Source organism: Talpa europaea (genome assembly GCF_964194135.1).
Source record: "Talpa europaea genome assembly, chromosome: 11".
Taxonomy (NCBI): Eukaryota; Metazoa; Chordata; class Mammalia; order Eulipotyphla; family Talpidae; genus Talpa; species Talpa europaea.
Genome location: NC_140078.1, coordinates 100,568,908 through 100,590,108, shown reverse-complemented (window position 1 = coordinate 100,590,108; position 21,201 = coordinate 100,568,908). Strand labels below are relative to the sequence as shown.

The following is a 21,201-nucleotide window of genomic DNA, read 5'->3' as shown; positions in this document are numbered from 1 at the left end:
AAAGTCATGCGCATCCTTATTTACAACAGCCAAGACACCGAAACAACCTACGTGTTCATCAGTGAATGAGTGGATAAGGAAAATGTGGTATATATTTTAATCTAAAAATTAAAAGTCAAAGCAAAAGTCAATTAAGCATTTATTTGGCATCAGGAATTGCAATTTGGGGTACATGTTTTCTGGCAGAAATCTACAAGAAGAGTTCAAAGGTGAGGGCTTTATGAAGAGGGAGAGGAAGAGGTTAGAGGAAAGGGTTAATTAGCATTAACAAGTTTAAACTATTCGGGGCTTATCCATAATTGGTTACTGATTCTATCTTCTGGGAAAAGTTCACAATCATCAGTCCTTGTCACTAGATTGCCTGCGCTCCTGCTGGCTTCTCAAACACTAGCGAGACAACTGCTATTTGACCTAGTCCAAAGGTCTTTTTTGGCCCAGCACAAACAGGAGCGTAAGCAGTTTTTGTACTACGGTGCCTATTTTAACAGCTTTCCAGTTATGATTGCTTTTCACCACATACGCAACAGAGTATTATTCAGCTATTTAAAAAAAGAACAAAATCTCGCCGTTTGCGACAACATGGATGGACCTTGGAGATGTTATGCTTGGTGAAATAAGTCAGAGAAAGACAAATACCATATGATTTCACTTATATGTAGAATCTAAAAAAGCAAACAGCAACAACAAGACAACAACAAGGTGGTAGAGAACAGATTGGTGGTACCCTTTGCAGATCAGATGGGTGTAGAATGAAAAGTACAAACTTGCAGCTATAAAATAAATAAATCAAAGCTTGTAATGGACAACATGGTGACTATAGTTACTAATGCTGTATTAAATATGCGAAAGCTTGCGAGGAGAATAAATCTTAAAAGTTCTCCTAACAAAAGCAGGTTTGTACCTATTTGGGGAAGGGTATTAACCAGGCTTACTGTGATTAGTCCACAAAGCCTACAATCACAGGATCACTATATTGTTCACCTGAAACTAACATGTTAAGTCAGTGACACCTCCCCAAAACCCGCAAACTGTTGATAGGGGAAGTTGGGAGTAACGGCTTTAGGGGCCTGGGGTTTTATTTCTGCTGATGAAAATATTTTGAAATCAGATGCAAGTTTTGGTGGTTGCAAAACATCGTAAAAGTACTAAATGCCACTGATTTGTTCACTTTTACATGGCTTTTCTCTCTTAAAATGTCAAACCAGGGCCTCCCCGGGGGCGCAGGGGGTTGACACGCAACCTATGAGGCTGTCCGCAGCCTCTGCAGCACGAGTTCGATCCCCGGCCAGGGAGCTGAGGACCGCTGCTCCCCTCAGCACTGTATTTCAGCAGATCGGCCTGTTCTGCTCCCCACTGTCTCTGGTGACTCCTCACCCCACCCACCCCCGCACCTCTGGCCTGCACCCCAGTTCTTGTATGCATGAATGGATAAATCTTTTTTTAAAAAAAAAAAAAAAAGTGAAGCCAGTCACGACTGCCAGCCTGAGGCGGGACAAAACGGGTCCAGAAACCCGCGTCACAGACGCCCCGCGGGGGGCAGAGCCGGGCGGGTGCCCCCCAGGCTCGCTCGCCAGCGGAGGCCGAAGCCAGGGGCCCCGGGCTCCCCCCTCCCTGTGATGGTTCGTCCCGCCCGGCCCGCGCCCCGCCGCACCCCCGCGGCCGCGATGGTCCCGCCCGGCTTCCCCGAGGAAACCCCGCGGGGCGGCGCCGGCGCGTCACGCGGCGGCGGGGGGCGGGGCGCGGGCCGCGCGCGGCGATTGGACGGCGCGGGGTAAACATCCGGGCGCGCGGGCGGGGCCGGAAGGGGAAGGGGCCGCGGCGGCCGGGCGGCGCGGGGGTTCCGGACTCGGGCTCGGCGCCGCGGGTGCCATGGGCCGGGGCGGGGCGCGCTGAGGGGACGCGGGCCGGAGGGACGCGGGGCTGGGCCATGGCCGGCGCTCGGGCCGCCGCCGCCGCCTCGCCGGGGGCCTCGCCGGCCGCGGGCAGCCCGCCGCCGCGGGAGCCGGGGCTCGGGGAGCTGCTGGAGGAGTTCTCGCGGACCCAGTACCGGGCCCGGGACTGCGGCGGCGCGGGTGGCTCCAAGGTGGGTCCGGGGGGCGTGAGCCCCCGGGGAGGGGCTCGCGGCCGGGCGGGGGAGGCCGGAGCGGAACTTCCCTGCCCGGCGGAGCGAAGTGCCGGGGGCCGGGCCCAGGCCCGGGTCGCGTTCCGGAGCCGAACAAGGGGGAACTGGAGTGGGAATGACCCAGGGAAGCGCCTTTTTCTGGTTTGACACGAGGGCGTGGGGGTCAAGGGTCTGAGCCGAGCGGCGGGTTCAGAGATTGGGAGGAGGAGCCGAGGGAGGTTCCTCCCCTGCCTCAGGAGTCGGCACGAAAGCCCCCGGGTCTGGAGGATTCCTCCAGGTCAGAGGTCAGAATGCAGGAGCCGGAGTGAGGGGGCGGAATGGCGCCCCGAGAGGAGCCGAGTGTGTTGCCTCCTAATATAGTGTCAGCACGATTTTAGACTCGGGCCCGGCCCTGGCCTCCCCCCAGCGCAGGAAGACGGCCCACGCTCCCTGTTCCTTTATCAGAAGCAGGTCCCAGTTCCTCTTTTTCTGCCCGCGGAATTCTCCTCAGTCTCCTTGCCCCCAGACCTGGAAGGCTTCCAGTCTGGTCAGACCCCCCAGCCTAGGCCCTGCCCGCAGTGAGGCGAGAATGTTGCCGGCCCTGGGTCTCTTCTCTGCCAGGTGGTTGTGACACGCTTGGCATCAGGTTTCCAGTGGGATGCTGTGCGGTCCTGGGCCATGGGGGTTCTGCGCTGGGGCGTTCTGCAGTTGGTATCTGCCAGTCGCTGCAGCACCCCGGCTTCAGTGATGATGGACCTCCCCATCTCAGAATGACCAAGTGTGTTTCAGAGCTTCCACAGAGGGACCACCTGTTTTCAGCGTTGTCTGGGTGCTCAATAAAAATCTTCACTGGTCCTACCCAACCCTACTGAGTCAGAATTTCAGAGGGTGGAGACCTAGAATTTACATTTTTTAACAGGCTTCTTAATGGTATGCATCCATCTTAAAACTTGGGGATTCCTAGTGGAAGCCACTGTGAGTTTTCTCCCCCTAACACCTGTAGCTGCTTTGCGTACTCTTTAAGAAGGCTCTTTCAAGTGTCTGGAGAGGGTGGGTGGTGTTTCTGGGCCCCTGAAGATTAGGGTTGTCCTAAGTCACACCTGACTTGAACTACAGCCTTAAATCCTTCTGAGTTTCCTGTCCTCTGGAAGACTGGAGATGTGGCAGGGCTTACGCCTTTTTCTGATGGGCCTTTCTGGGAACTGTGAGCCAAACAAGAGCTGTTCCTTCTATTTTATAAGAAAATGGTGTGTGAGGAGACAGCTTTGTCTGCAGCTGCTACTCATTACAATAATGAGAGCTTCTAGATACTGGTCTGTAACTGGCAAATGGGGAAAGGCCTGGAACCAATGCACCATCATGGATTAGTGCTAGTGAAAGTAACCTCTAGGGCAAGAGTTCTTAATGTTGTGGCCCGCCCTCCTCAGACTCTTAGGACAGCTGTATGCGCCTTTGAATGCACACAAAATCAACAGGACTTCACGCACAAAATTAGGGATTTAGAATTGCTCCCAAAGTGTCATTACCACACGAGGGAAACGAACGGCATATGAAGGCACCCGACCCAGGACCTGTCTCTTCCCAGCACTGAAGATAACGGGAGGCACCTGCCATCCCATGTCCTCCGTGGGCTGCTAGCCTCCTATTGTCACACTGGGACCCCACAGTCTTCTGATGCTCTGTCTCCTCCGTGCAGGTGGAGCGCATCGAGAAGCGGTGTCTGGAGCTGTTTGGCCGAGACTACTGTTACAGCGTGATCCAGAATGTGAACGGGGAGATCTGCGGCCACTACCCACAGCACATCGTGTTCTTGGAGTATGAGAGTTCTGAGAAGGAGAAAGACACGTGAGTATCATGTGAGCAGTGTGCTCCTCCCAGGCCCAGCGAGTGCAGCTGGGTGGGGAGCTGAGCAGGGCAGGCTCACTTTCCGAGGATGTTAATTAAGCCTTATTGGCATCTTTATTGTCTTCAGGGCTTGTTAAGTTAGACTGGCAGAGTGGCATGGCGTGGAGTGAGGAGCTGTCAGTCACAGCCCCGGACTTCTGTTTCACTCAGCCCGACAACTCTTTGTCCTAGGACAGCTAACTTCACACTTCGCCTCTCTGGTCCTCAGTGTCCTTTTTAAGAGTGTGTGTGGGAGACATGCTGTGCAGACAGGTTGAAGAGCACGAACTATAAGTAGAGGTTAAGAGCCTGAGGTCCAGAGTCAGACTGCTGGAGTTTACTTGGTGCCGGTGAAACTAACTTGGGACAAGTTACTGAACCTCTTTATCGCTTAGTTTTCTCATCGGTAAGTCTCTGTCTGGACCTAGAAAAGTAGTTACTTTAATCCCTGATAAGTAGGACTGTTAGAAGCCTGGCAAGGTTGTTGTAGGAATTAGCAAGGTGTGAGTGCTCTCTGGGGTGGCAGTTCAGACCAGAGCAGACACAGGACGCAGCCGTAGCTGTGAAAGAAAAGCCGAGGCTGACACTAACAAGCAGTCCTGACACCGGGACTCCAAGAAATGCTTTTTGTTGATCTGAAAAGTCTGTCCCCTGGTCTTCCTTCTTGCTGCTGATTTTGAGAGAATTGCAAGAGCAGTTGGCAACAGTATTGTGACCGCCTGGCCCTGTGCTGAAATGTTACGAGGGGGACCACAGATTTCCTGCATTTGTGCACCCAGCAGCTGGCTGGACACGCACTCCTGGGCTCCAGAGCAGTGAGTTGAGACCACAGTATAACCAGATGCCCCCGTGATTCACATGCCGTTAAAGTTTGAGTAGCACTGAAGGCAAATCAGGGAGGGTAGGTCATTCCACTTGTGCTTTAGAGTTTGGGGAGACCCCCTTGGTGGAGATCCTTTTGAACTAGAATTGAAGGATGAGCCGGAGTTTGCCTGAAATGTCTTAGAGACCAACTTGGATAGGATCTTGATGACCAAACCAAGGAGTGTGGACTTGTAGGTGTTAGTGGTCTGAATGTGTTCATATGCCTGAGCATTCATTAAAATTATAGATTGTAGGGCCCCTTCCAGGCGCTCTGCGTCAAAATTGCCAGAATCTGCATTCTTAGACAGCCCCTCTGTAGCGCGAGACCCCTGCTGTGGCGGCGCGCCAGAGAAGGCTCTCATCTGTAAAATGGGATGTCTCACAAGGCTGTGATGGGGTTCACTGGGAAAAATGAATGTATTAGAAAAGCGAATTGTGTCGATCACAGAAACTTTATCCTCATACTCTGTTGTATAACCTAGGGAATCCAGGGCTCCCCAAGCCTACAGAATCATACCTTCTTATGCCCTTTGACATATGGATCGTGTCTTCCTGCCTCCTTCCAGAGTTAGGCAACCTCCCTTCTGTAAATCCTGAAACTAAAGTGCCTGACCTTGAGATCTTTTGCTTGCCCTGGTCCTCCTCTGTCGTCCTCGGTGCTGCCTGGTGGTTGTCGCTCTGCCCAGCGGCGTGCCACCCGTAGCCCCAGCTGTGTCTCCGTGGTGTGTCTCTGGCCTGACCGACAGGTTACCCAGGGCTCTGGTTGAAACACAGAACCCGATTCCATAGCTGTGGGTCTGTATTTACTAACAGGCCTCTGGGCGTAGCAGCACACTGAGGAACTCAGAGTTGGGCACCTCACAGCAGCTCTTCCTGGAGGGAACGGGCTCAGAACTGATTCCGTCTCATCCCTTAAAGAGAAAGGAATAACATTTTGCTGGGTGCCTGCTGCTTGACAGGTGTTAGCGCCTCCAGGCCCACAACCACCCAGTAAACAAAGTGGTGTCGCCCACCTGTCAGGTGAGGGGGTTGAGCCCCAGGTCACACAGGTTGTGGGCAGAGCAGGGTTAAAGCTGGGTCTGCCTTTTTCTGTCACTGCCAGGGCTCCCCCTCCAGGCTCGGCCCCTGCAGCATCTCCCTGCCACTGGAGGAGTTACTGTGTCCTTCTGTTAAAGGCCTTGAAGTGATAACGGGCAGAAGGCGCTTATTTGTTGAAGAGAAGGCATTTGTGGATGTTCGGGTGGGAAGGAGTAGAGTTTCACTGCTGACAGGCCTGGCTTTCGTGTCCATACGCCACTGATCAGACTGAGTTAAATAGGGTAGAACTGGATGCAGGAGGTGGTCTGCCCTGTTAAGCCACCACCCCAGTTTTGCCCATCATCTAGGGTCACAAGCCTGAGCAGCAACCGCTAGACAGTCCAGACTGGTCTTTGAGGTGCCACCCTGTGGCAGACCCTGGGATTCAGTCAGGAGCAGCACCGGTGAATATCGGCGACCAGCTAGGTGGAGCTCCTGTTTTGGGTCTGGGCAGGAGCACAGGGCAATAAATAAGCAACGCCAGTGTGACGAGCCAGAATCGGGGCAAGTCGGGCACTGGGGGTCATAGTTGCAGTTCTGTGCCCGCGTCCAGCGTGTGGTGGGAGGGAGGGTCCCCACACTGTTCTCCGACGGCGCTGGCTTAGCAGGTGAGAGGGCCAGATGGAGGAGACGCATGGGCAGGCATGGGAAGGGGCGCGGAGCTCCCACACCTTCGCAGGCGCGCCCCTCTCCCCAGATCTCCTTACCTGGCGCGCTCTGAGGATTTTATAGGGGCTCCATTTTGCAGACTCATTAATGAAACCATTGGCCATTAATTCAACCTCCCGGACCTCTGATCACTCGGTTCCCTGGCGACCAGGGCCCATCCTTAGGTAACCTGGGGGCTTTCCGAGTTACCTCATTAATGTGACAAAAGACACCTTGATCACTGGCCTCTCTGGAAATGTCTAGGGTTTTGGAGCTCTGTGCCAGAAAGGGGAAGAAGACCAAGTATTTTCTTACTATAAATCACAATCTCATGTGGCTCTTGGCTTTAGTGTCTGCCTCCGTGTGGAGAGTCCTCACCTGTGCTGCTGCCTGTTCTGGGACCGTCCGCCCGTGGTTTCCCTCCCTGAGCTGTTTTATCTATAAAATGGGGCTAATGAGAACTAACTGAGAGAACATGCCCTGCTTTGGGCCACGTGGAGCTCCTCAGTAAGAGCAGAAGTAGCACTTATCTCAGGAAATTTGGGGGTACGTAGTGAAATCAGCCTGGTCTGGGGAGTGCAGTGCTGGCCTGGGAGGGCTCACCTTTGGAAAGTTTGTGACAGTACCGTTTCCTTAATTTGAATATGGCTTCATTTGTATGTAAATAATGCTTAGGAAAAACAAAACCCAATTGCTAAATTCAGTTAAATATCAGGAGAAATCTCTCACCACCTGGCAACAGCTTGCCAGAAATTTCAGTGCCTTGGTTACAAATCTGAGTGTCATGTCCCAGATGCAGCTCCGCGCTGCACGCAAAACTTCCCAAGAGCGAGGAGTGAAAATAAAATGAAGAACCACTGAGAACAGAAACCGAAGTGGTTGGTTAACTGGGGGAAGTAGGAAAACAAACCACTTGCTGCGCTAACACACGGTGTCCTACCTCTGCTGGCAGCCTGCTCAGGGCCCCTAAGAGGGAGATTCCGGCATGTTCTCTGCCTTAGTTGTGTGGAGAGCTCACTGAGTAGGCGTGCTAAACCTGGGATAATCAGGTGAGCTGAGGGAGAGTCAGCTGCTCCTGGATGCTGGGGAGATGGCCTGGGGCTACCAGAAGGTGGGCAGTGGCCTGCTGTGAGCAGGACCGTGTGTGCCTTATGTTCTCAGGGAGTTGGGGTTTGATGAGGCAGCGGTTCACACTGAGGTGCCTTTTTATTTCTGAGAAACCAAGTGAACGGCAGGGGGCAGAGCTCCTTTTCTGTGAGCTGGCTGGCCGGCCTGTGCCACCTTTTCAGCACCTTGAAGCGCCATCCCACCCTAACACATTTATCACTCTTACTCCTTCCTTCCAAAAACAAACTCTTCAGTTGACAAAGCTGACATCCTAATCAGACTGTCCAGAAAACACACCGTGGTGAGTGTAGCCGCCTCTTTGCCCCCTGAATGTCTTTCCAGGATCATCAAACTGTTGGCCCAGGTGCACACTTGAAGACCCCCGTTAGCCCTAGCTTCAGGCCACCCCTGCAGAGTAGGCACATTTTCAGTAACGTGGATGGAGCCTAGGCCTGTGAAGGAACCTGAAACCCTGCTATGAAAAGCCTGTGTTTGTGTTATAACAGCAGCCAGATACCCCGAACAGGTTATACAGATGTGTGGGAGGTGCTAAAGCGCTCTCTGTGGGCTTGTATTTATGAGGTGCCAACAAAACTTGTGGCTCCCTAGAAAGATGAGGATGTAGAAGGAGCTAAATGCCCTCTAGGACGTGACCTGGGGTGACCTGGGAGTGCCACCCTTTCAAGAGGAAGCGTCTCCCTCCCTTCTGCTGGTTTACTCTGCAGGGGTAGCCTCCTGCTCTTCCCAGCATCTTGTTTCTCTTGTTACCAGAAGCAACAACCCACTTATTTGGAGGCTGTGCTAAGGGTTGACAGGTGAATCGGTTGAAAGTTGACCCTTATTGGGCTTCCCGGTGGTGCAGGGGTTAGAGACACACTATCAAGCTGTCGCCAGCCACGGCACCATGTTAGATCCCTGGCAGGCCAGGGACCTGACCCACATGGCACAGTGGACCTCTCTCCTCAGAAGTGTTTGTTTTTTGTTTTTTTTTAAAGATTTGTTTGTTTTTGCATACAAGAGCTTGGGTATAGGCCAGAGATGTGGGGGATGAGAGGATTCACCAGAGAGGGGGGGAACAGAACAGGCAGACTGACTGAAATACACTGCTGAGGGGAGCAGCGGGTGAGTCAGGAGAGGTCTGCTGCGCCATGTGGGTTTGCTTCCTGGCCGGCTGGGGATCGAACTTGTGCTGCAGAGGCTGCAGATTTCTTCATGGTGCGGTGCTTAACCCCTTGCGTCACCAGGGAGGCCCCCCTCAGCAGTGTATTTCAGTAGATCTGCTTGTTCTGCTACCCACTCTGTCTGGTGAATCCTCTCACCCCTCCTACCTCACCTACACCCCAGTTCCTGTATGCATAAATAAATCTTTAAAAGTAGACTTATTTTAGGATATGGATGTGAATTGCTGGAGCTCAATTTTAAACCTACTCCTTCATGTTCTAGAAGTTCCTTTACCAAACCTGATGAGTTAAGCAGTGCGCTTCTCAGTGCCGCCGAGAGCTTCTCTTTAATTAGCTTTGCTTCAGTGTCTCCCCTGTCTCTGCGGCTGTTTGTCCTGTTCGGGAGACAGGTACGCCTCCAGGTGGTGTGTTCTTCCAGTCTACCACAGTGAGGCCAGTGTCTCAATAGAGCAAATTACACGTTTTTTGGCTTCCGGGTGCACGGAAGTTTTGTCTCTGCTGTAGTCTGTTAAGCGCAGTGGCATTATGTCTAAAAAACCACTGCACGCACCTTAATTAGCTGTGACTCGGTCACCGAGTACATACTGTTGGAGAAATGCTGAGACAGACATGCTTGATGTGGGGTTGCCACAGCCAGTTTGTGGGGGGAGAAAAGCACAGTCTCTTAAAAGCACAATAAAACCAGGTATGGGTCCTCCCTGGTGGCCTGTGGGTTAAGTCTTAGCACTGTCACCACTGAGGCCTGAGTTCGATCCCCAGCCAGGGAGCTAACCCACATACGGTGCCGCAGACCTCTCCTGCCACTGCTCCCCGAAGCAGTGTATTCCAATAAATCTGCCTGTTTAAAAAAAGAAAAAACAATACCAGGTATGCCTGTCATTGGAATGTCGATGAGCTAGCACAGGCTGATGACCACGTGGAACGTGAACTTTAATCTCCCCCGTCCCCTGGGAAGAGCACACAAATGGCTCTGTGGTTTCCAGAGGGCCCCAGGGTGTGCTTTGCTGAACTCTGCGTGAGAGGCTGGGCTCCTTAGACTTGACCAGCGCTGCTGGCTGTGTGTGCTTGTGACGTGTGTGCCGTGTCTTCAGGTCAGCTGGCTGTTTTCATTTCAAAGGTTCTGAAGTCAGGAGGACTTCATTTTAAATACTTACAGCACCTTTTTCTTTTCCTGAAAAACTTCAGTCTGTGGTCTAGAACTTGGGGAATTGAGCGTTTACTAAATTCGAAATGAGTACTTGTGGTAGAGTTGGTGTGGGAGCGCAGCAGCCCTCAGGAGCCAGCCTGACCTGCCTCTCTCGCCCTCGCGGCAGGTTCCAGAGCACCGTGCAGGTGAGCAAGCTGCAGGACCTCGTCTACCGCAGCAAGACCGCCAGGTGCAGAGGACGCTTTGTCTGCCCAGTGATCCTGTTCAAGGGCAAGGTGAGCACACCACGGCGTGGCTGTGATAACCTGTTCTGGGGTGACCGACTTAGCGGACGTAGGGTCGGCTTGTTCTTGGCATTTGCTGATGGAGGCACGGGTGGTGGGGCCTGGCACTGCGGGAAACCGGCTGATTCTGATGCCGCCTCCAGGGACAAGCCCAGGTGGGGAAGGGTTTTCACACCGGGGCACTCAGCCCTGTGTTCTGCAGCCAGACTCTCGGTTTCCTTCTCAGTCATCACTCCTAGCTCTGGAGTAGATCAGCTGGAGTGAGTTAATACGTTGTTCGTTCTTCAGTCGTGTAATTCACCGCACGCTTACCGAGTGTGCATTGCACGCCAGGCGCTGTTCCAGGCCTTACGCTATCTTAGCTCTGCAGCCAACACAACCTTTCACCGCATGCTCTGTGTCCTGGTGTCCGTTGTTGATCGGACTCCCCAGCCGACTCCTCTTACTCCCTCACGCTGGGCTCTGGTGTCAGCGAGTGTCCTGTTTTACAGATGGAACAAAGGCTCAGGTTAAATAACTAGCCCAAAGTATATTTACTTCACACAGAGGATTTGAACTTAACCTCCTCAGCCTAGCACCCTGGGGCTTGGGGTATGGTGTAAGAGGAGCTCAGGAAAGAGCGGCAGGGTGGGAGGAGCATGTGCGGAGTGCGCTGGGTGGGGGGGGGGGCGGGGGGGGCCGGGGGGGGGGGGGCCTGCAGGGCTGGAGGTGGGAGAACAGCTGTGGGGGGCCAGCTCCGAAAGGAGACTTGGCCAAAGGCTTTCTGGGGCAGGTTGATTCCGGGAAAAGTATGTCTGGAAGTCGAGACCTAGAAATCACCTTACAGCCATTTGTTTCTCCTTATTTTCTGGAAAATGTACATGTTCCTGGAATTTGTTAAAAAGCCAGTTTCAAGATCACCGCTCCATGGAGCAGTGCTAGAAGTTTGGAAAGCCAAAGAGTAGTTTGTGATAGGAAGCCACTGTGTCCTCAAGAAACCACAAGGTACTGTTATCACCAGCTCCTGCTGGAGCGCTGTGAGGAGCACCTCCTAACAGGCGGGAGTGAGCGGCCTGCCCTGCTCCCCGCTCCCCTAACTACGGGAGAGTCCTGCTGCTCGTCAGGCAGTGAATAAAGATCTTTCCTGGATGCATTAGGGAGAACCCACACTCACCAGCTCAGTCTGGGGAGGGAGCTGATGGCAGGGTTAGCACTCACGGGAGAGTCCTGCTGCTCGTCAGGCAGTGAATAAAGATCTTTCCTGGATGCATTAGGGAGAACCCACACTCACCAGCTCAGTCTGGGGAGGGAGCTGATGGCAGGGTTAGCACTCGCAAACCAGCAGGCCAGAGAGGAAAGCGGGCAAGGCCCACCAAGGTCCGAGGGCGAGTGCTGAGCTGCTGCAGGGACTGCTCCCAGGAGCCTTTGGGGCTGAGCGCTCGAGAGGGCTTCACTGCTGATCCTGCTTTCCTCCTCCTCTGCCCCTCTCGCCCTGTCAGTGTGACCCATTTCTCGTCTCTTAGCATCCCCTGACTCTTTGTTCACTTACTTAAAACCTACCTGCATGTGCTTTATCGTGAGTGTGTCTGAGCGCTCCTTTCCGCTCCGCCCCGCCTGGCTGCTGCCCCTCGCCTAGCAGAGTGCCCGCCCTGCTGGTCAGTGTGCCTGCAGTGGGCGGCGGTGCTCCTGGACAGTAGGGCCCTGTGCTGGGGGTGGAGTGATAGCGACACATCCTTCAGCCATGTCCCCCCAGAGCTCAGTGTGGGGAAGGAAGGATAAGGAGTAAGGAGTAAGTGGTGAAGGAGGCGGGCAGGGCAGGAGAGCGTCTTCTGTTGTGAAATGGGATCTCCACTTGGCCGGTGCTGTGTTGGCAGTGTTTGTTGCCAGAACTCCTGCAGAGGCACCACTTCTGCCAGGTTGGGGGGGAGGGGGTGTGTGTGTTGCAAAATGCCTACTTCCTGTTTCCTTCAAAAGACAGTTCAGGGTGGCTGGGAACTAAATATTTATTTCAGTTAATTTACATTGTATAATTCAAGCAACGTAGGAGTTTTGTTGTTGTTGTTAAACCCAATTTTGGGGGCAATACTGCTTTTCCCTTTAAATGTTGAAAACAGCATCCCAGTTGAGTCGGACTGTAAGTATAAATATTTATAGTAATAGTGAATACTTAGTAAGAAAAATATAAAGTAATTTTTAAGTGAGTTCATGCTGATACAGTATTTTGAATATATTAAATAGGATATGTTAACATGTAAAAGCTAAAGCCTTTAAGGGTCAGACATTCTCCTATGCCAGTGCCAGCGCTGGTGTCTGACTTTTAAACAATTAAAATTGCGACAAGTCATCCTCCTGTTTTCGCCCTTAGAAGTTGGGCACCAGAGGTCGGCCACCTTTATTCTGTGTGCCCGGCTTTGGTTACTCTTAGCAAATCCAATAGAACAGTATTCCTAATGCAGGATTTGAGGTCTCCTGATTAGGTACATGGAAGACATCCAGAGTGATTTCTGTGAAGAGCTGAACTGAAAGTGCAGATAGCTCAGGAGTCAGAACCAGGCCAGGAGCGGCATCAGCAGTCAGGGTGTGCGGTGGGGTACGGGGCTGCTGGCTCGGGACCTTCCTGCAGAGTTTTGTGTCCCCGCGGGGGGCTGGCTGCCTTCCCTGCTCTTCTCAAGCGGACACGTTCTCTAGGCTCAGGTTTGGCTGCTCAGTTACTAACAGACGGACAGAGCAAAGGGATGCGGGAGAACTGCGCGCAGAGAGAGGCATCTGAACCTTGAGGAAAATTCAGGAAGCGGTCTCAAGAGATGAACGCCGACGAGAGCGTGTGCATCTGCTCTGAAGGGATTTAACAGGAAAAATGCAAAGAAGAGCAGGACTTGGTGTTAGCAGCTTCAACAATGGGAGGACAGGGAGGCTGGCAGGTGACAGGCGAGTCGCGCGCCCTCGACTTCTGGGCCTCAGGGGCCTGGGTTGACACTTTCCTGCTCCTAATACCCACTTCGAGCAGAGGCTCATCACAGGGGCCCAGATCCACAATGAACTTGGGAGAGCCCAGTAACCCCTGGAACTGCTGGTCAGCTATGGGTCTACCTATTTTTCTGGAGACAGTTTATGGTTTTCATCAGTTTTTCATGCTCAGATCAGAGAAGCCCAGCAGCCCCCACCAGGATTTGCCCCGCGGAAGCCAGGAATCTGCCCAGGTCGTCCGGAGGCTTCCAGGACAGGCTCCCATGAACTGGTTCTTGCTCCCAGCGCTGACCAGTACCCAACCCTGCCCTTGCCGCATCCAGGGCTCATTTATGTTACCCGCCTTCTGCCCAGGCGGCTAAGCCTTGGAGAGCAGGGGGTGACCCAGAGGCTCCCACCTACACCCCTATGGCGGCAAAGCTGTTTCCTTCCCATTGGAGGAGAAGCCTTCAAGTAGGATCTTGCAGTCTTCAGGGACCCACTTTACACTGCCAGCCTGTGTGACCTGTTCCGAAAGGAGTCTCACCCCCTCTGTTCCCATGTGGCTCCCCAGTGTGGCGGGACTGTGTCCCTGCCTCGCCTGCTTCGACCCTGGCATGAGCTGACCTCTGGGCTAGTTTGCGTCCCGCTGCCCAGCCCCGCTGGGTCCCCTCTGACGCAGCTTACTTACAGAGGCCGCCTTAAAATTAGATACTGAAGTGTGTGCCTGTTGTCTGTGGTTTCTAGAATTCTAGCTCTCCAAGTGGTGCTTCAGTGATGAGGAAAAGAGCAAAAGAATATGTAAGCATCGTGGGTTACTGCGTTTCCTTGATGCAGCGTAGAGAGACTTGCTTTAAAAAAAAAAAGCTGCGGTGTTTCTCCCCATTGGCCTCTGCAGGGGCTGCTGGCCCTGAGCTGACGTGAGCGGTCAGCAGGCTTCGGAGGCAGGGCTCTCGGTGGAGTTCCCGCTTCCCCGCATGTAAGGCCTTTTCTGTCGCTCCCCTCCCCGTGCCTGTTCCTTTTCTCTTCCTCTGTAAAGCAGCAGAAGTGCCTGCCACCCCACTGCTACCTCGTGGGCTCATGAGAATTCAGGGCGAGGACGGCCCGACTGCTCCAGCGCCGCACCCGCAGGCCGCATGCACACGCGACGCCCACCAGACCGCACACCCGTGCGTGTCATCTCCTCTCTGTGGCAGTGGTGTTCCGGTGCCTCTTGCTTGAAAGATGCCCCCTCGAGCGGTGTTCTAGACATACCCACACTGGCCACTGTGGCTCTGAGGGACAGGGCTTGGGGGAGTGCTCCTGGGCTTGTTTTGTTGGCCTGGGAGTATCAGAAGTGCCAGGCGTTGCTTCTGTGCGTCCCTGAGAAAAGCATCTGCACGGTGGCCAGGGGGCATGGACTTCCAGTTATGGGAGGATGCAGTTCTGGGGACCTGACGTGCGGCACAGAGATCCGTCCAGCCTGTTGTATGTACTTGAAAGTTGTGGAGCAAATAGATCTTGAGTGTTTTCGCAGCAGAGAGACGGCACTAGTGACATGGAGGTGTTAGGTAGCGCCGTGACGGCGGTGACTTTGCAGCATGTCTATCAGATCTGCATACTGCACACCTTAACTTACACGTGTCAGTTATAGCTCCATGAAACGTGAGAAGGGAGGAGGAGACAAAGCCAAAACACCCAGAACCACCTGGCCTTGACAACACTGTTTCTTTCCAGCACATTTGCAGGTCAGCCACGCTGGCGGGGTGGGGGGAGCTGTATGGACGCACTGGCTACAACTATATTTTCTCAGGTAAGTACTGAGCTGCTTCCTCTATTACTGAGAGGTTGTAGGAGTAGCTGCCTGCTCACAGCGGCGCAGGTGGAGGTGTGGTGAGCTGGGGGTGACCTGGGCCTCTGCCTCCCATCACCCGAGTTGGTGCTTGGGGTGAAGATGATTTCCGGGCATCGGGCACGGAAAGAGAGGATAGAGCTGTCCCAAGGGTGGGGCTGGGGACGGCCTTTTGGGAATCCCTGGGCCTCGGCCTCAGTGCTCACAGACGGGTCTCTCCGGCAGGGGGTGCTGATGATGCCTGGGCAGATGTGGAGGACGTCACGGAGGAGGACTGTGTTCTTCGGTCAGTACCAGGTCACTGTGGGTCTGAGCTTGTGTTGGGGACAGGGTGTCTGGCCAGTGCTGGCCTTTGTCATACTGGTCCAGGTGAGTGGATTGGCTTCCTTCCTCCCACTGCCAAATCTGTGCCCCTGGAATAAAGTTATGGAAGACCTTGGGTAGCTTCACACCAAGGCAGACTCTTCTTGAATACCTGAGCAGTCTATATCCATCCTGGTTGTGCATCAGGGTCCCAGAGAGAATGTCACGCCACAGCTCCTGGCACCACAGACCCGAAACAGCCTAGACATCTGTGTGTGTCTTCAGCCCTGGGTTGCCAGGCCTCTGACAGCAAGCTCTCCATGTGTCACCTGGCATACGTGGTGCTCATCTCGGGCTAAGGGACACAGCTCCCCCTTGGACGATGTAGAGACTAGAAGTTCCACAGTTGCATGATTGGTCCCTTCACAAAGCTTAACACCAATAAGTAGCTAAGACCCCCATTAGGGAGGGAGCGCTCTTGCCTCCTTCCCAGATGTTTTCAGAAAACAGCACTGTAGGAGATTTAGGAAAAGCTCCTGTGCATGGTTTGTAGTACATGAAAAGTGTCTAGCTGGCACCTGGCATCTCTGGAATGCACACTCTAGTAACATCAGCTGCCCCAAATCACGGCATGGCGCATGGGCCGGCGTCTTACTGTGCCGGGCTCGGCCTCTGGTTCTGAGAGCAGCACCTCTGGCTTGTGTTCAGGAATGCTCAGCTCTTCCCGGAGAGTGGACGACGTCTACCTTGGCCTGGCCATCTCCAGAGCATGCAGGATTTTTGGCTAGGAGGCTGCTGGGGACATCAGATCAGTGGACATGAAAAAAAATTGCCAGTGACTATTTACTTGTTCCACATTGCCTGTATGTCTGCAGCTGATCAAAAGGCAGCCTGGGGATTAGGAAACTTTTATCTTTCTCCTTGCTTCAAGCCCTGCTAAGTGGAGGGAATTCACTTGTTAGTATTTGCAATTAATCAGATAACTAAGATGTCCATCTCCCAGGAAGAATTCCAGTCTGTTACATTATGAGCAAATCATGTGGCAAAAAATGGTCAGAAATAGGGGAAAGGGAGGTGGGTGGACGGAGATAAACTCTGATGGAGGCTCAAAGATGATCAGCCGCCAGCTTGCTGCTTTTTAAAACTCAGAGATTATCTTGAGTCTTCTGGCTTAATGTCAAGCAGTGCCAGAAAGCCCTGGGTCAGTTCCCGGCTGCAAATTGCTCCTCTTTGAAATGTGTTCCAGAGAGCGGGGTAATCTCTTGGAAAGTCACCTTCTCAGCACCTTCCCCGGGACCAGTCGACTTATCTTGGTCCTCCCCACAGTTTTTGGGGAAAAGGAACAGAAGTTCTTGCCAGTGACATCTCTACTTGCTTGAAGACCCACCGCCCCCCCCTCCCCCCCCCGAGAATGTGCTGTGCAGCTTCTCCTCTGTCTCTCCTTTTAGAAGTTCCGAAACTCACCTCTTTGATAAGGTCCGAGGCTATGACATCAAGCTGCTTCGGTACCTGTCTGTCAAGTACATCTGTGACCTGATGGTGGAGAACAAGAAGGTGAAGTTCGGCCTGAAGTAAGTACTGGGCACATACCCCAGGCCGGGACATGATATGCTCTGTGGAGGGGAGCCAGCACCCACCAAGTGCAGGCCTCACCCTCCGGCTGCGTCTTCTCACGGTCTCTTCCAACAGCCCCTCCTGCAGGCAGGAAAACTGCAGTGCAGGGAGGTTGAGTAACTCAACTCGCTCAAGGTCATCTGGGTAGTGCCTGAGGTCTGGGGCCTCTCTTCGGTGCACTCCGGCCGACTTCTCTTCTTCACCATGGAAGTCATGTCTCCCCCTGCTCCTCGCCCCCGGCTGCAAGTTCTGTCTTGCTTCTGGCATATTAGAGCTCTTTAAAATGGAATCCAGAAAGCTCAGTGTGTCCCCAATATACTGCAGGCGCCTGCTGCTGTGTAACAAACACCCAGTGTGGACCAGATCTTCATATAATGGCAGAATTTAAAAAAATGGAACCTGGGTTCAGGTGATGAAATGGTCATCTTTCCAAATTTTATCATTTTTTAAAAAAGATTTATTTGTGCATACAAGAGCTAGGTTATGGGCTGGGGGTGGGGGGTGTGTCTGTGAGAGGATTCACCAGAGACACAGTGGGGAACAGAACAGGCAGATCCACAGATACACTGCTGAGGGGAGCAGCGGGCCAGACAGGAGAGGTGCGCCCTGTGGGTCATCTGCCCTGCTGCGCCCTGTGGGTCTCCTGCCTGGCCGGGGATCAAACTTGTGCTGCAGAGGCTGTGGACAGCTTCATAGTGCTGCGTCTTAACCCCTTGCACCACCAGGGAGGCCCCCAAATTTTGTCATTTTAAAATACTGACTTTTCATCCTCCTTAGAGATTCTTTCAGAAAACCAGGCACACTAACGCTAAGTGCAGCTCGGCCCGCTGCAGATGCCGGCATAGTGCTGGCCTTTCCTCCCTTCGTCTGTCAGGGTCGTCCCAGGTCCTTCCCTTTCACGGCGTGTCCTGCCAGCACTGGGGGTTCAGGCCGTCCCTTTGGCCAGTGTTGGTGACTTGGCTACGTCTCCCTCTACCCTCTGAGTCGGAGGCTGCTGCCTTTGTGGTGGGGCGCAGGTGGGGGTTATGTGGCACCAGGCGCCAGCATTTGAGGGAGGGGCCCTCCCTGGTAGGCATGGTCAGCGAGGGGCCGGAAGTTGGGGTTCCTAATTGCTTCAAGTAAGTGCTGCTGAAGGGACTCATCCCTCGCCCAGAAGAGTAGTGTCTTTCCCAGGAGGTCCACTTTAGGTTGCCACACTCACTGGGGAATGGGGCGCGCACGTTGATGCCATAACAACTTGTGTCCTGTCTTGCAGTGTAACCTCCTCCGAGAAGGTGGACAAGGCCCAGCGCTATGCTGACTTCACCCTCCTCTCCATCCCGTATCCAGGTAGGGCCTTCTTGCCAGGGACCAGCCACGTGCCAGGCAGGACTGGGGGCACTTGGAGACCATCCAGACCACCTACGCTTAAGTCTGTCGGTGCCCCAGGAATTTTCCAGGAGTTTGTCATTCAGCAGAGGAAACTGTGGCCCCAGTCATAGGCTCTCCCACGTAGGGCTGGACAGTGTTCTGGAAGGCGCTTTCCATTCAGAGAATCTGGGGACAGAGGCCTGGCTCAGGTGCTCACTATAACCCCTGGAGCAAGTCACTTCTCTCCTAGCCTCAAGTTTTCTCAGGTGTCAGACCTTGGCGCAGCTTATTAGCTCAGTCTGGCTCGCAGTTATTTATCATGGCGGTGGTGGAAGGATGTCATTGCCCTGGTCAGCTGACCGTGGTTGTACAGGGGCCTCTGCGTGCTGCAGAGCCCTGAGAGCCCTTGGGTGTGCATGCACCTGCATTTTCCTCTGGTGCACAGACTCGCCATGGCCTCTGGCCAACATGGTATTCTCTGCACTAGATTCTAAAGCTGAGTTGATCCCTTTTTTGGGTGTCTCCTGCTTCAGCCGGGGAGGTCAAAGTCCTAACATCAGCGTGAGAACCATCCGACAGCAGGGAGTGCCCTCTTTCCCCTTGAAGCTTCTCTCCTGCTTCTCAGCCCCAGATCTGCCCGCAGTCCTCTGCTGGATGTGTCTCCTCATCTTGGGGCCACACAGCTAACGGCAGGCTGCTGTGGAGCCGGGGAGCCTTCTCATTAAACCCCAGGTTTCGTCTCCCGCCTGGTGGGTAGGGCATCCTCATCGGTGTGAGCGGGCGCTACGCAGACTGCAAGCCCTGAGTGCCTGGCGCTCTCAGCGTGGCCTCCGCCTGGCTGTTCTCTCTGCTCTGCCAGCTTCACGCTTGGCGCCGTGGAAAGCTGGGCGTGAGTCCTAGCCCTGCTCTGTGTGCCCTTGAGCAAGTCCCCGAGCCCTTCTGAGTACCCATTTCAGTCACAGAGATAATGATGCTTCTTTCAGGGGAAAGTGCCAGATGCGCCCCTGACAGTGCTGGGCCGACACGGCTACACGGGAGGGGAGGCTCGGGTGGCGCCTCGTCCTGGTGGGACAGGGCCAAAGGCGGTGACGGTGTTGTGGACTTGACAGCTGAGTCACAGGTGACGCGAGTGTCCCACACGGGACGCCTGCACTGGAGCCCCAGCTGGTTTTCCCACCAAGCTCCTGCCTCCCAGGACGGGCCGCGGGATCCAGTCTGAAGTGCTCTCAGGGCAGCCTGCGGCACTTGGTGTTAGGGTTCCCATAGGACTTGGTTTGGGGAGAATGTTGCCAGCAGCTTGGAACCACTATCGGCCGAGCAGCGGTGCATTCTTCCTCCTGTAGCTCGGTGCCTCGTCTTAAGCCTCCCCAGACGTTAACACCCTTTGACCCATTACTGACTAGGCCGTAATCCAGCTGACTTGGGGCTGAGATGGTATCTTGATGTCTGTCTGTACTAGCAGAACCTGGGGGGTGTGCCTGTCGATCAGGGTGTAATTCTGTGAGCGGCGGTACAGCTGCCGATGGAATGGAATCTTCCGTCGTCACACAGACACTTCAGCTTTTAATGCGGAAGATAGTTAAGGTCTAAGCAGGATACAGAATTCTGTAGCACAACCTCAGCCATGGAAGGGGAGACGTGCCTACAGAAATGGGGAGAAGGGAAGGAGCCACACTGCTAGGATAAGATCTGTGGGTTTCTCCCCTGTTCTCCAGATTTGTCTGTACTCCTGGGAGGGTCGGGCAAGAGGAGTGAGTAAAGATCACCAAGCGAGGGCGATCCAGAGCACACCCAGGCAAACGTCAGAGGGGCCCTGTTGACTTGGTTTACTTGGGTTCTCGGATTTCTTCATGTGCCTGCAACTGTCTCATATCAAGAGAGAGCAGCAAATCGCCATTATGCAAACGGGTCGTGGATACGCTTCGCCGCCATTTCAGGGCCTCGTCAGGAACCTGCACGGGAACCGTGTTGGTGTCGGTTCTGTGTCAGCTCGCTTGGGCTTGGGCTGGCCTGGAACGCGAGAAGTGTTCTAAAACACGTCAGGGCGCCAACGCAGACGGGGCCCAAACCTGCACTGCACAGGCCTTGTTGGTTTTCTCCCTGCGTGAGTGGCTGCGCTCACTCCCTTCTGGCCCCATCCCTCTCGCCTCTCGGCGCACTCAGAGGCCTGTTCAGGTAATGAGCGGCAGGCATTGCCCTGGGTACTGAGTCTATTTTAATTCTATCCATTTCTTGCGAAGATTGCTTCTGCATCATAGGCTGGTCTGAGCTCAACTGGAGCCTGCGATGTTGATTTGTTCAGCCCGAGTCGGGGAAAACAGAGCACTTCACAGGAGCGCTGGGAGATAATTGGTGTCTTTTCTAACACTGGGCTCACAAGCTCAGGGCCTCTGTCTCATATATTTCTTCTTTCTCCCAGTGAGGCCCCCGAGAGCAGGCTGAGTGTTGTAGTTGAAGACCATCTCCTCACTCCTCGGCAGCGAGGCCTGGGGGTCAGAGAGCAGCAGCATGTGTGGGATGCGGCGCGACTCTACAGAACACGCAGGCGGGGCCTCCAAAGGAGCCGTCCTGTTGTCCCCAGGGTGGTCTTAGACAGGAGCGTAGTCGAGAGCTGCGGAAGAGTTCCTTGTGAATTTGATTGACCTGTGGCCACTTCCACAGATCTTGGACAGCTCCTTCGTTGCCTGTGGGGACGTCGCCAGAGTGTGTGTGTGTCTAAGGCACAAGCTCTCAGGAGCTGGGGTGGGTCCTGAGAGAAACCACAAGCGCTGCTCTCCATGGGCCTTCTCCACCCTTGTGACGAGAACCATGGCGACCCCGGGGTGCTCACTGTGCTTGGAGGCGGCCACCCGTCCTCTGTGAGCCAGGCGTTGACTGCAGTCGTG

General features: G+C 54.1%; 1 protein-coding gene across 16 annotated transcripts in view; it reads left to right on the top strand.

Annotated features, from left to right (window-relative positions):
• Window positions 1-1,927: 1,927 nt before the first annotated feature.
• The window catches only part of MTMR14 (myotubularin related protein 14), a gene marked incomplete at its 5' end in the record, with an annotated part of 40,244 nt that continues 20,970 nt past the window's right edge, over window positions 1,928-21,201 (top strand). For 6 of the 16 annotated variants that reach the window (XM_084246880.1, XM_084246891.1, XM_084246888.1 and 3 more), the window contains 7 exons: window positions 1,928-2,083; window positions 3,798-3,946; window positions 10,176-10,284; window positions 14,935-15,010; window positions 15,275-15,335; window positions 16,801-16,923; window positions 18,222-18,295. In XM_084246880.1, the coding sequence (XP_084103006.1) occupies window positions 1,928-2,083; window positions 3,798-3,946; window positions 10,176-10,284; window positions 14,935-15,010; window positions 15,275-15,335; window positions 16,801-16,923; window positions 18,222-18,295 (748 nt within the window). Of the gene's footprint in view, window positions 2,084-3,797; window positions 3,947-10,175; window positions 10,285-14,934; window positions 15,011-15,274; window positions 15,336-16,800; window positions 16,924-18,221; window positions 18,296-21,201 lie in introns of those variants that run through there. The other 10 variants (XM_084246883.1, XM_084246881.1, XM_084246894.1 and 7 more) reach the window with 4 other exon arrangements.